Source organism: Electrona antarctica, assembly GCF_951216825.1.
Source record: "Electrona antarctica genome assembly, chromosome: 13".
NCBI classification, from domain to species: domain Eukaryota; kingdom Metazoa; phylum Chordata; class Actinopteri; order Myctophiformes; family Myctophidae; genus Electrona; species Electrona antarctica.
The window spans coordinates 41,766,131-41,779,749 of NC_136794.1; the positions used below are offsets into that span (position 1 = coordinate 41,766,131).

General features: G+C 46.4%; 1 protein-coding gene across 2 annotated transcripts in view; it reads left to right on the forward strand.

Moving 5' to 3' along the window:
- The window catches only part of gdap2 (ganglioside induced differentiation associated protein 2), a 78,453-nt gene extending 66,779 nt beyond the window's left edge, over positions 1–11,674 (forward strand). Inside the window, exon 14 of one of the 2 annotated variants that reach the window (XM_079518387.1) lies at positions 10,998–11,673. In XM_079518387.1, the coding sequence (XP_079374513.1) occupies positions 10,998–11,036 (39 nt within the window). In that variant the 3' untranslated portion in view covers positions 11,037–11,673. Of the gene's footprint in view, positions 1–10,997 lie in introns of both variants that reach the window. The other variant, XM_079518388.1, reaches the window with a different exon arrangement.
- Positions 11,675–13,619: the final 1,945 nt, after the last annotated feature.

A 13,619-nucleotide genomic window follows, 5' to 3' on the forward strand; every position in this document is an offset into this window, starting at 1 on the left:
GAGAGAGACTCCTCTACAACCACTGTTCAATGTGGAGCGTGCATGCAGGTGACAGACAGAGAGAGAATACCAGATTCTTACTAGTAACAGTGTTTCTACATACCAGTATTGATACTTTTACTTAATTAAAACATTTGAGTAATTTTCAACAATACCACATTCTTACTTGTATTGTAACAGTCAGTGTTTCTACATAATTATTACTTTGAGGATCCCCAGTTTGATATCTTCTTTTTGAGTGGTGCAGGCTGTGTCCCTGTGTCACTATGTATGTTTAGGTTACCAACAGGGGGCGCTGTTGCACCACTCACTTCAGACTGGTCTGATTTTCTTTTCATGAGCCGTATGCCATACGAGACTTCAAGGCAGCAACACATCGCTCTTCCATGGGCTATAGACCGTAAGGCTATGAAGCAATATAGAACTGGGCATAACGGGCAAAGGTGATTGGTTTAATTATTGTAACGCCCAAACCACACCTATGCATAATATAACGGGTAACGGTGGTGTTTTAGGGATTTAGACAGGTAACCAAAATACCAACTTTAGTGGGGGAACACCCCTTCCCCACTGCTAAATCCCAAAACAGTGTATTTAGAAAGATCAGACGAAAATGGAGCCCTATGTCTTTAAAATCGCAGTTTTTATACTCTCCTCCTAAGCTTTAGTGACTTCCTGTGTCAATGTATCATTGTGTTTTACTGGAAACCTGACCTCAGACTGCTCTCTCTGCTGTCTCTGCACGCGAACAGCTAAACACAGAACATGTTTTTAACCCATTAAGACCTGAGGACTTTCTTCTACAAAATGTCTTCTGAATCCTAGAACGGTAGTTTTCTGAAGAAAAAAAAAAAACGTATGTTTCCATGTCGGTGCTTCTCAAAACCTTTTCACGTCAAGGATCCCCAAAATGTACTTTTATTTGGCTGCCGGCGCCGTTCCAGGGACCCTACCAGAAGCAAAGATTTGAGTTAAAAATGTTCACTTTAAATTAAAAAAAACCTATTTATATTAAAATATTTTTTTTTCACAACTTAAAATAAATTGCAGATCTACAAGCTCACAGTACGTAATTTCATGCCGCGCTGCAAGTTTGTAGATCTGCAATTTTTTAATAGCCTGTGTGTGTGTGTGTGTGTGTGTGTGTGTGTGTGTGTGTGTGTGTGTGTGTGTGTGTGTGTGTGTGTGTGTGTGTGTGTGTGTGTGTGTGTGTGTGTGTGTGTGTGTGTGTGTGTGTGTGTGTGTGTGTGTGTGTGTGTGTGTGTGTGTGTGTGTGTGTACTGTAAAATGACACAGTAGCTCTCTCGGTTTTTATGTGTTAAAGGCCACGTGTTTATGGTTTTCGCTCATGGGTGCCTTGTTATAGCAATCAGCGTTCATCAGGAGGTCGCTTGAGAGAGGTAAAACAGAGCCAGAAAAAACCATACGCAACAGAATGGTGTTGGTGAAATAAACCAGAGCATCGTGTGTGCGTGCGTGCGCTCTCAAAACAATTTTGGGTAATTTCACCTAATGCTACTACTAATAATAATAATAATAAAAACAGTGAAATCAAAAATTATCACGTCAAGGATCCCCATGTATTTGGTCGTCTACTAAGGCTTTTAGTGAACACCCCGGAAAGTTTGTGCATGCGTGCATGCGTGCATGCGTGCATGCGTGCATGCGTGCGCGACTCTGCATGCGGCCATGTGTTTATCTTCACGTCTCTGCCTGCCTGCGCGAATGAGAGATTGATTAATCACTCCGCTTGCTCAGCCTCAATTAAAGTGACATTGTTCTGTCGGACCTTTCTTTGAAGTTGCAAGGTTCTGTTGTGTGCGCTGTATGTGGGTTACGCGGGGATAACCTGGAACCGAGCGCTCGGTTAACGAGGGCAATTGGTGAGGTTTGGTTGTGTACAGAAGAGAAATAATTCTCAAAAAAATATAAAACATTTTTTTCTCTCTCTGCTGACCAGAGAGAGTGTGTGTGTGTGTCTTGCACACACACTGGGCACCTCCGAGACGTGTGAAAACAAATGTTTTTCGTTGAACAGAAGCAGGCGTGCGTCCACACTGAAAACCAGGGTCTTTTCATAATTGACGGAGGTCTTGGACTGCATCACTTTTGGGTTGAGAACCCCTGACCTAACCTGTGGTCTTCAACATCAACAAGGATGTAACCATGAAATTTGGACTACAGTATATATAATATAAATTACATTATTATACTTTCATTATCTGTATATTCTAACTTTTTGTGTAGGGCCCTACCTGATCATTGTGTAGGGCCCTACCTGATCATTGTGTAGGGCCCAACCTGATCATTGTGTAGGGCCCTACCTGATCATTGTGTAGGGCCCTACCTGATCATTGTGTAGGGCCCTACCTGATCATTGTGTAGGGCCCTACCTGATCATTGTGTAGGGCCCTACCTGATCATTGTGTAGGGCCCTACCTGATCATTCCACAGTGTGTAGGGCCCTTCCTGATCATTCCACAGTGTAGGGCCCTACCTGATCATTCCACAGCGTCACACAAAAACATCAAAAGTAGCTGCTCTGCAAGCTTGTTGTTGATCTGCTACTTTTTGAATTTTAATCGAAATTAATTGAACTTTTTGTGAGGTTTCCACCCGACAGATGATATAAATCTAAACCATAATTATTTGGACTAATTCCAATACTTTTCGATTAATAATCTTTGTTATTAAGCTCACTAACGCAGCACATGTAGATTTTTCAACATTTTTGAAAATGTTTCTCAAACCTTGTGGCTGGAGAAAGAATGTGGCTGGTTGATGGATAAAAACAACAGGTTTTTTCCATCATTAGATTTGATGTTCCCACAATATTTACAGTATATTGTTCATTCGCCCCTAATAAGTTTGGATTAGACTTAATACCTTTGACAGTTTGAGAACTTGTGGTTTGTGTTGGCTCCTACCAAGGACAGACACATTAATGTTCTGCTGAAACTGGGATGCTGCCCGAGGTGCAAAATTGAACCCGTCAAGTTGTTAGTGCTCTCGGGAGAATCGCAGAGAGAAGTCAGCTTGACGTTTACAACTCTCTTCCTCATCACGCATTCTTTGATTGTGACTCGAGCCAGTTCAGTTTGTGTACACAGCTTTGTCAAAGTTGTGCTTGTGGTAGTGACTGGTGCAGCAATAGTTCACTATTTATCAGTGCCAGGACATTGGTTCTCAAAGTTGGGTCTGTGGACCCCCAGGGGTCCTTGCGGTGGTTTGAGGGGGTTATATATAAATTACATTACAGCTTTCACAACATTGAAGGCAGTGAGATTCTTTGATGATTGATACAATTCTCGTGTAAAGGAATACTGAAAATAAAATGATACATCCATGGAGCGGAGTGCGGAGTGAAAGTAAAACGTATTATGATTTAATTCATTTGACAGGTCCCAAAATGTTTGCTTTGGTCTATAGCCAAAGCAAAGTCTATCGCAACTTTAAAGATGCAATAGTTCCTTCATGTCCTTGAATAACGCCTACGAAGTGCAGTTTGCTGCATTGTACAACACAGTGGCTGCCTCGCAACTTTCTCTTATGTGGAAAAAAGTACTTTCCCAAAGAAAACGGAAGCCATGGATAATGGCTTACAAAGATCATTATTTCACAGTCCTAAAACTGTGTGTGCGTGCGTGCATTTTGTAAGGGGTGATGCTTTTTATCTACACCTTTATAAAAGCTCTGTGGACGTAATTGTCTTCTTTTTACTATTCGTTTACATGACAATAAAAACGTTCACGCTTTTGTGTGAGACCTTTTAATTGTTATTGTTAGATGGTTGGATAGCTATAGATCCTGATCTAGTTTCCTTCTCTCTGTTAATGAGTGGCGTGGGAGGTGTTTATAGCCCGGGGACGGGTTGCGAAACAACCGCACTATACAGACAGAGAGACTCTGCACGTTGAACCCAGTTCAGGTTCATCGGCACCTCGGTACGGATCCAGCCAGGCTTCGTTGAGAAGCCTCAGCGCTGTTCTGTGAGAGAGTGGACTGGACACGTTCAGTTCAGTTTATATTTATTTATAGTGCAACATCAACCCCAAGGGGTCTCTGTCTGTACACTTCACAACAAATCAATCATACAACAAAAACCTCAATGGCAAAGAATTCACAGTGTAAATGTGCACAGCTGTAAATGTACGGAAAAAAAGAAAAGAAACAACACGGTATTTAAAACCACGGGGTAAGAGGTGGACGCAACAATAACATCAATAAAGCTAGGGGAACCGTAATGCAAGGGAAAAAGATGGGTTTAAACTTTTAAGCTTATAGATTTTAAAAAAATGTCCAAAGAGTCGGCTTCTCTAATATTCCAGAGACCGATGTGTGAATGCTCTACCCGGCCTGCAACAGTTTAATTTTGTCTTTATTAGACGTTTTCACAGTCGCCTGGGAGCGGAGTGGCTGTCCTGGAATGTACGGTCGTTATTAGACTGGGCATGTAGGATGATGGAGCAAGTCTGTTCAAGGCTTTATAAGTCAGGAGCAGCACCTGGAAGCCGTCTCGCCATCGGGGCCGTGTCGGCAGCCAGTGCAGTGCTTTGAGTGTTGGTGTGATGTGGTTCTCAAACCTTTTCAGGCCGCGACCTCCCCCAAAATAATCAATACAGTATTAGACCTGGGGAGTATCAAACCAGTCCAAGATGCAGCAGCATAGACTGCTGCATGTTGCACTGGTCGAAGGCCATCATCTATTGATGATGATTGCCCTATACTTGATCATACAACAACGTTGCAAGTATCAAAAGTAGCAGATCTGCAAGCTCGAAACGCGGTGCAAAGCAACGCATGTTGAGCTTGTCAATCTGCTGCTTTTGACGCTTTTGAATTTGAATCCTGAAAAGTAACAGTGTTGGACATCCACTGTTTCCACCCGAAAGAGACTAGTATGTAAAAAGAACCCCAAGTTTGATGGGTACTATTAGGCCACGGATCCCCTTTTGACTCCATTTCTTCTCCGCTGTGAAACCTGAGGAACCTTTTTTTTATTTTGTACTGTGTGTGTATAAATGGACGGGTCAATGTGGTTCCTAAATATCAATAATTTAGCTGGGCACCCTTTGAGGGTGTTGGGGATTAGATTTAGAATCTGATTGAGATAAAATTCAGACCGGAGATGAACTGAACGATGTGTGTGCGCACGCACGCACACGCACACACACACAACCTTATTTATGAGGCCTCGCATTACTGTACAGTAGATGCACACACAACTACTCAGCCTTATGATGGTGATGGTGTGCTGTGTTTTATTGCTGATAAGCTTGTGAGAGAGTGACAGCTGGGGGCGGAACAGAAGCAGGATGAGTCGTGAAGCTCCAGACAGATAGCAGAGTTCCTGGAACAAGTGGTGAAGTGATAAACGGCAAACCGTGTGCACTTTAAAAGACTCCCAACGTCGGCCCGTCCAAAATGTCCAGGCTCTGCTTGATGCTCTTTCATGTGACGTGATTTATGCTTTAGGCTCCTACGCATACGTCACACTCTCTCTGCTTTAGGCTCCCTACGCATACGTCACACTCTCTCTGCTTTAGGCTCCCTACGCATACGTCACCCTCTCTCTGCTTTAGGCTCCCTACGCATCCGTCACACTCTCTGCTTTAGGCTCCCTACGCATACGTCACACTCTCTCTGCTTTAGGCTCCCTACGCATACGTCACACTCTCTCTGCTTTAGGCTCCCTACGCATCCGTCACACTCTCTGCTTTAGGCTCCCTACGCATACGTCACTCTCTCTCTGCTTTAGGCTCCCTACGCATACGTCACACTCTCTCTGCTTTAGGCTCCCGACGCATACGTCACACTCTCTCTGCTTTAGGCTCCCTACGCATACGTCACTCTCTCTCTGCTTTAGGCTCCCTACGCATACGTCACACTCTCTCTGCTTTAGGCTCCCTACGCATACATCACACTCTCTCTGCTTTAGGCTCCCTACGCATACGTCACACTCTCTCTGCTTTAGGCTCCCTACGCATACGTCACACTCTCTCTGCTTTAGGCTCCCTACGCATACGTCACACTCTCTCTGCTTTAGGCTCCCTACGCATACGTCACACTCTCTGCTTTAGGCTCCCGACGCATACGTCACCCTCTCTGCTTTAGGCTCCCGACGCATACGTCACACTCTCTCTGCTTTAGGCTCCCGACGCATACGTCACTCTCTCTCTGCTTTAGGCTCCCTACGCATACGTCACACTCTCTCTGCTTTAGGCTCCCTACGCATACGTCACACTCTCTCTGCTTTAGGCTCCCTACGCATACGTCACACTCTCTCTGCTTTAGGCTCCCGACGCATCCGTCACTCTCTCTGCTTTAGGCTCTCTCTGCTTTAGGCTCTCTCTGCTTTAGGCTCCCTACGCATACGTCACACTCTCTCTGCTTTAGGCTCCCTACGCATACGTCACACTCTCTGCTTTAGGCTCCCTACGCATACGTCACCCTCTCTGCTTTAGGCTCCCTACGCATACGTCACCCTCTCTGCTTTAGGCTCCCTACGCATACGTCACTCTCTCTCTGCTTTAGGCTCCCTACGCATACGTCACCCTCTCTGCTTTAGGCTCCCTACGCATACGTCACACTCTCTCTGCTTTAGGCTCCCTACGCATACGTCACACTCTCTCTGCTTTAGGCTCCCTACGCATACGTCACACTCTCTCTGCTTTAGGCTCTCTCTGCTTTAGGCTCCCGACGCATACGTCACTCTCTCTGCTTTAGGCTCCCTACGCATACGTCACCCTCTCTGCTTTAGGCTCCCTACGCATACGTCACACTCTCTCTGCTTTAGGCTCCCTACGCATACGTCACTCTCTCTGCTTTAGGCTCCCTACGCATACGTCACACTCTCTGCTTTAGGCTCTCTCTGCTTTAGGCTCCCGACGCATACGTCACTCTCTCTGCTTTAGGCTCCCTACGCATACGTCACCCTCTCTGCTTTAGGCTCCCTACGCATACGTCACACTCTCTCTGCTTTAGGCTCCCTACGCATACGTCACTCTCTCTGCTTTAGGCTCCCTACGCATACGTCACACTCTCTGCTTTAGGCTCCCTACGCATACGTCACACTCTCTCTGCTTTAGGCTCCCGACGCATACGTCACACTCTCTGCTTTAGGCTCCCTACGCATACGTCACACTCTCTCTGCTTTAGGCTCCCGACGCATACGTCACACTCTCTCTGCTTTAGGCTCCCTACGCATACGTCACACTCTCTCTGCTTTAGGCTCCCTACGCATACGTCACACTCTCTGCTTTAGGCTCCCTACGCATACGTCACACTCTCTGCTTTAGGCTCCCTATGCATACGTCACACTCTCTCTGCTTTAGGCTCCCTACGCATACGTCACTCTCTCTGCTTTAGGCTCCTACCCATACGTCACACTCGCTCTGCTTTAGGCTCCCTACGCATACGTCACTCTCTCTGCTTTAGGCTCCTACCCATACGTCACACTCGCTCTGCTTTAGGCTCCCTACGCATACGTCACACTCTCTGCTTTAGGCTCCCTACGCATACGTCACACTCTCTCTGCTTTAGGCTCCCTACGCATACGTCACACTCTCTCTGCTTTAGGCTCCTACGCATACGTCACTCTCTCTGCTTTAGGCTCTCTCTGCTTTAGGCTCCCTACGCATACGTCACACTCTCTCTGCTTTAGGCTCCCTACGCATACGTCACACTCTCTGCTTTAGGCTCCCTACGCATACGTCACACTCTCTGCTTTAGGCTCCCTACGCATACGTCACACTCTCTCTGCTTTAGGCTCCCTACGCATACGTCACACTCTCTCTGCTTTAGGCTCCCTACGCATACGTCACTCTCTCTGCTTTAGGCTCCCTACGCATACGTCACACTCTCTGCTTTAGGCTCCCTACGCATCCGTCACACTCTCTCTGCTTTAGGCTCTCTCTGCTTTAGGCTCCCTACGCATACGTCACTCTCTCTGCTTTAGGCTCCCTACGCATACGTCACACTCTCTGCTTTAGGCTCCCTACGCATACGTCACACTCTCTGCTTGAGGCTCCCTACGCATACATCACACTCTCTGCTTTAGGCTCCCTAAGCATACGTCACACTCTCTGCTTTAGGCTCCCTACGCATACGTCACACTCTCTGCTTTAGGCTCCCTACGCATACGTCACACTCTCTGCTTTAGGCTCCCTAAGCATACGTCACACTCTCTGCTTTAGGCTCCCTACGCATACGTCACACTCTCTGCTTTAGGCTCCCTACGCATACGTCACACTCTCTGCTTTAGGCTCCCTACGCATACGTCACTCTCTCTGCTTTAGGCTCCCTAAGCATACGTCACACTCTCTCTGCTTTAGGCTCCCTACGCATACGTCACACTCTCTCTGCTTTAGGCTCCCTACGCATACGTCACACTCTCTGCTTTAGGCTCCCGACGCATACGTCACCCTCTCTCTGCTTTAGGCTCCCTACGCATACGTCACACTCTCTCTGCTTTAGGCTCTCTACGCATACGTCACTCTCTCTCTGCTTTAGGCTCTCTCTGCTTTAGGCTCTCTGCTTTAGGCTCCCTACGCATACGTCACACTCTCTCTGCTTTAGGCTCCTACGCATACGTCACACTCTCTCTGCTTTAGGCTCCCTACGCATACGTCACACTCTCTCTGCTTTAGGCTCCCTGCGCATACGTCACACTCTCTCTGCTTTAGGCTCCCTATGCATACGTCACACTCTCTGCTTTAGGCTCCCGACGCATACGTCACACTCTCTCTGCTTTAGGCTCCCTACGCATACGTCACACTCTCTCTGCTTTAGGCTCCCTACGCATACGTCACACTCTCTCTGCTTTAGGCTCCCTACGCATACGTCACACTCTCTCTGCTTTAGGCTCCCTACGCATACGCCACACTCTCTCTGCTTTAGGCTCCCTACGCATACGTCACACTCTCTCTGCTTTAGGCTCCCTACGCATACGCCACACTCTCTCTGCTTTAGGCTCCCTACGCATACGCCACACTCTCTCTGCTTTAGGCTCCCTACGCATACGTCACACTCTCTCTGCTTTAGGCTCCCTACGCATACGCCACACTCTCTCTGCTTTAGGCTCCCTACGCATACGTCACACTCTCTCTGCTTTAGGCTCCCTACGCATACGTCACACTCTCTCTGCTTTAGGCTCTCTCTGCTTTAGGCTCTCTCTGCTTTAGGCTCTCTGCTTTAGGCTCCCTACGCATACGTCACACTCTGTCTGCTTTAGGCTCTCTCTGCTTTAGGCTCTCTCTGCTTTAGGCTCTCTGCTTTAGGCTCCCTACGCATACGTCACTCTCTCTGCTTTAGGCTCCCTACGCATACGTCACTCTCTCTCTGCTTTAGGCTCTCTCTGCTTTAGGCTCTCTCTGCTTTAGGCTCTCTGCTTTAGGCTCCCTACGCATACGTCACTCTCTCTCTGCTTTAGGCTCTCTCTGCTTTAGGCTCTCTCTGCTTTAGGCTCTCTGCTTTAGGCTCCCTACGCATACGTCACTCTCTCTGCTTTAGGCTCCCTACGCATACGTCACTCTCTCTGCTTTAGGCTCTCTCTGCTTTAGGCTCTCTCTGCTTTAGGCTCTCTGCTTTAGGCTCCCTACGCATACGTCACTCTCTCTGCTTTAGGCTCCCTACGCATACGTCACACTCTCTCTGCTTTAGGCTCCCTACGCATACGTCACTCTCTCTGCTTTAGGCTCCCTACGCATACGTCACTCTCTCTGCTTTAGGCTCCCTACGCATACGTCACACTCTCTCTGCTTTAGGCTCCCTACGCATACGTCACACTCTCTCTGCTTTAGGCTCCCTACGCATACGTCACACTCTCTCTGCTTTAGGCTCCCTACGCATACGTCACACTCTCTCTGCTTTAGGCTCCCTACGCATACGTCACACTCTCTCTGCTTTAGGCTCCCTACGCATACGTCACACTCTCTCTGCTTTAGGCTCCTACGCATACGTCACTCTCTCTGCTTTAGGCTCCTACGCATACGTCACACTCTCTGCTTTAGGCTCCCTACGCATACGTCACACTCTCTGCTTTAGGCTCCCTACGCATACGTCACACTCTCTGCTTTAGGCTCCCTACGCATACGTCACACTCTCTCTGCTTTAGGCTCTCTCTGCTTTAGGCTCTCTCTGCTTTAGGCTCTCTCTGCTTTAGGCTCCCTACGCATACGTCACACTCTCTGCTGCAGCCACTGGTTCAGTCGCTGAGAATCACACGTCTTTTTTTCAACCACTCCGTTTTATTTTATCATCTCATTATCCAAGCCAAGGACCCTTGAATTGATATGCATTTGGTCGCGGACCCCCATCTAAAAGTTTCTTTTTTTTTCAGGGACCCCCAGAAAAGATCTCGATCTCTCTCTTTCTCTCTCTCTCTCTATATATAGCTATGTTTTGCCCAGACCCCACTTTGAGAACCAATGACTTAAACCCTATATAGTACCCATTTCAACGTGGGGCCCAACGCAGGGCTCTATACTTGAACCACTCCTTTTTTTTCATCAGCTCACTGAATGTTTTCCCCAGAATTGGGGACGCTGAAGTTCGATGTGGTTGCTCTGTAACCTGTGTGAAACATATGGATGGATTGGAAGCTCTGTAACCTGTGTGAAAAGTATGGATGCTCTAACCTGTGTGAAAGGTATGGATGCTCCAACCTGTGTGAAGTGAGATGCCTGGAGATCGCTTGTTGACGGCCTATGCCCCAGAAGGGGTAGCAGGCGTAAGTAAGTAACCTGTGTGAAAAGCGCACTAACTGCATGAACATTTAGTTTGAAGAACATCGACGATGTTGATTTATCTGTGAACCCAATGGGAGGGTCCACGAGTTTTATCCGAAACCCAGTGTGACACCTTGTGAGCCTGTGGATTGATTTCAGTATTTGGCGTATGGCGGAGTATAAAACCAGGCTAAAGTGGCACGAGAACAGCTGTCATCGCCGGAATCAGATGGTTACTAAACTTGTCTTCTCCTCTCCTCTGTTTTTCAGGTGAACGGGCCCTGCAGTCCCACCCAGCACGGTTTGTGACCGCAGGAGACGCCAATCGGAAACAAATGAACTCACTGCTGGCGATCGTGCCTTTCTGGCAAACCTCCACGTTGCTAACAATGTTTCTGCAACTTCCCGAGAACCCTGTCAAGGCTCTCTGGGCCTCACACTGAGGACACTGTTGGCTGAGGACGAACTATATGTCAAGACGAGATGTAAAGATACTGTTCATGTAGAACTATATGTCAAGACGAGATGTAAAGATACTGTTCATGTAGAACTATATGTCAAGACGAGATGTAAAGATACTGTATGTCAAGACGAGATGTAAAGATACTGTGCACAGTAGAACTTTATGTCAAGACGAGATGTAAAGATACTGTTCATGTAGAACTATATGTCAAGACGAGATGTAAAGATACTGTATGTCAAGACGAGATGTAAAGATACTGTGCACAGTAGAACTTTATGTCAAGACGAGATGTAAAGATACTGTGCACAGTAGAACTATATGTCAAGACGAGATGTAAAGATACTGGGCACAGTAGAACTATATGTCAAGACGAGATGTAAAGATACTGTGCACAGTAGAACTATATGTCAAGACGAGATGTAAAGATACTGTGCACAGTAGAACTATATGTCAAGACGAGATGTAAAGATACTGTGCACAGTAGAACTATAAGACGAGATGTAAAGATACTGTGCACAGTAGAACTATATGTCAAGACGAGATGTAAAGATACTGTGCACAGTAGAACTATATGTCAAGACGAGATGTAAAGATACTGTGCACAGTAGAACTATATGTCAAGACGAGATGTAAAGATACTGTGCACAGTAGAACTATATGTCAAGACGAGATGTAAAGATACTGTGGACAGTAGAACTATAAGACGAGATGTAAAGATACTGTGCACAGTAGAACTATATGTCAAGACGAGATGTAAAGATACTGTGCACAGTAGAACTATATGTCAAGACGAGATCTAAAGATACTGTGCACAGTAGAACTATATGTCAAGACGAGATGTAAAGCTACTGTTCATGTAGAACTATATGTCAAGACGAGATGTAAAGATACTGTGCACAGTAGAACTATATGTCAAGACGAGATGAGAAGATACTGTGCACAGTAGAACTATATGTCAAGACGAGATGTAAAGATACTGTGCACAGTAGAACTATGTCAAGACGAGATGTAAAGATACTGTGCACAGTAGCACTATGTCAAGACGAGATGTAAAGATACTGTGCACAGTAGAACTATGTCAAGACGAGATGTAAAGATACTGTGCACAGTAGAACTATATGTCAAGACGAGATGTAAAGATACTGTGCACAGTAGAACTTTATGTCAAGACGAGATGTAAAGATACTGTGCACAGTAGAACTTTATGTCAAGACGAGATGTAAAGATACTGTGCACAGTAGAACTATATGTCAAGACGAGATGTAAAGATACTGTGCACAGTAGAACTATATGTCAAGACGAGATGTAAAGATACTGTGCACAGTAGAGGTAAATGACTGGCTGCTTCTGAACGGCCGGTTGTAAATCCTTAGAAATTGTCTGAAGAATTTACAGAGGTGGACGACGTATCGTAGCGGTATTTGACCGGCATTCTACCGGTGGCTGTGCTCGTTCTGGACAACGTCTTATAGCCCAGAGGGTGGTATTTGTCCCGTCTCTCCTGCTCCATTCAGGGAGATCTTCCTCGTGGTGGATTTAATTTGGGATGCTCGTCAGGGGGGGGTATCGTTGAGAGCGTTCTGTGTGGCGCGTGGCTCTGTTTGGGACGCCTCCTGTACTGTGAGGTTGTTCTGTGTCCTGGAGGATCACGAGTGAAGGTCTTCCGCCATTTTATCTCAAATAGCTTTGTTGTGTACCCTACCAGACCCACTACTGTATGTATCCCACCAGGGGGCTCCCCACATGATTTTGCGGGATCCCCAGATGACAGGAAAGTGACAATGTAAGGACTTTTAAGATATTTTAATTACAAAAACAAATGAAATGAAATGAAATTTAAAAAAAATGAAAAAGTTATCAACAAACTATACTATAAAAACTGGTCAGACATTGGCCAAAATAATTGTCAAAGTATAAGAAAGAGGTAAAATTGTGAAAATAGCCAATTTACAAGCTCGCAACGAGTTCCGCAATATTTATCTGTGGAACCGATAAATTCCAAGTGCTTGTCAGGGCGGGAGGTCCCCAGGTCAAATGTGATTATTTTGGGTGGTCCCCAGTTCAAATAGGATTATGTCGGGGGGGGGGTGTCCCAGTTCAAATAGGATTATGTTGGGGGGGGGGGGGTTCCCAGTTCAAATAGGATTATGTTGGGGGGGTGCCCAGTTCAAATAGGATTATGTTGGGGGGGGTGCCCAGTTCAAATAGGATTATGTTGGGGGGGGTGCCCAGTTCAAATAGGATTATGTTGGGGGGGGTGCCCAGTTCAAATAGGATTATGTTGGGGGGGGGGGTTCCCAGTTCAAATAGGATTATGTTGGGGGGGGGGGGGTTCCCAGTTCAAATAGGATTATGTTGGGGGGGGGGGTTCCCAGTTCAAATAGGATTATGTTGGGGGGGGGGGGTTCCCAGTTCAAATAGGATTATGT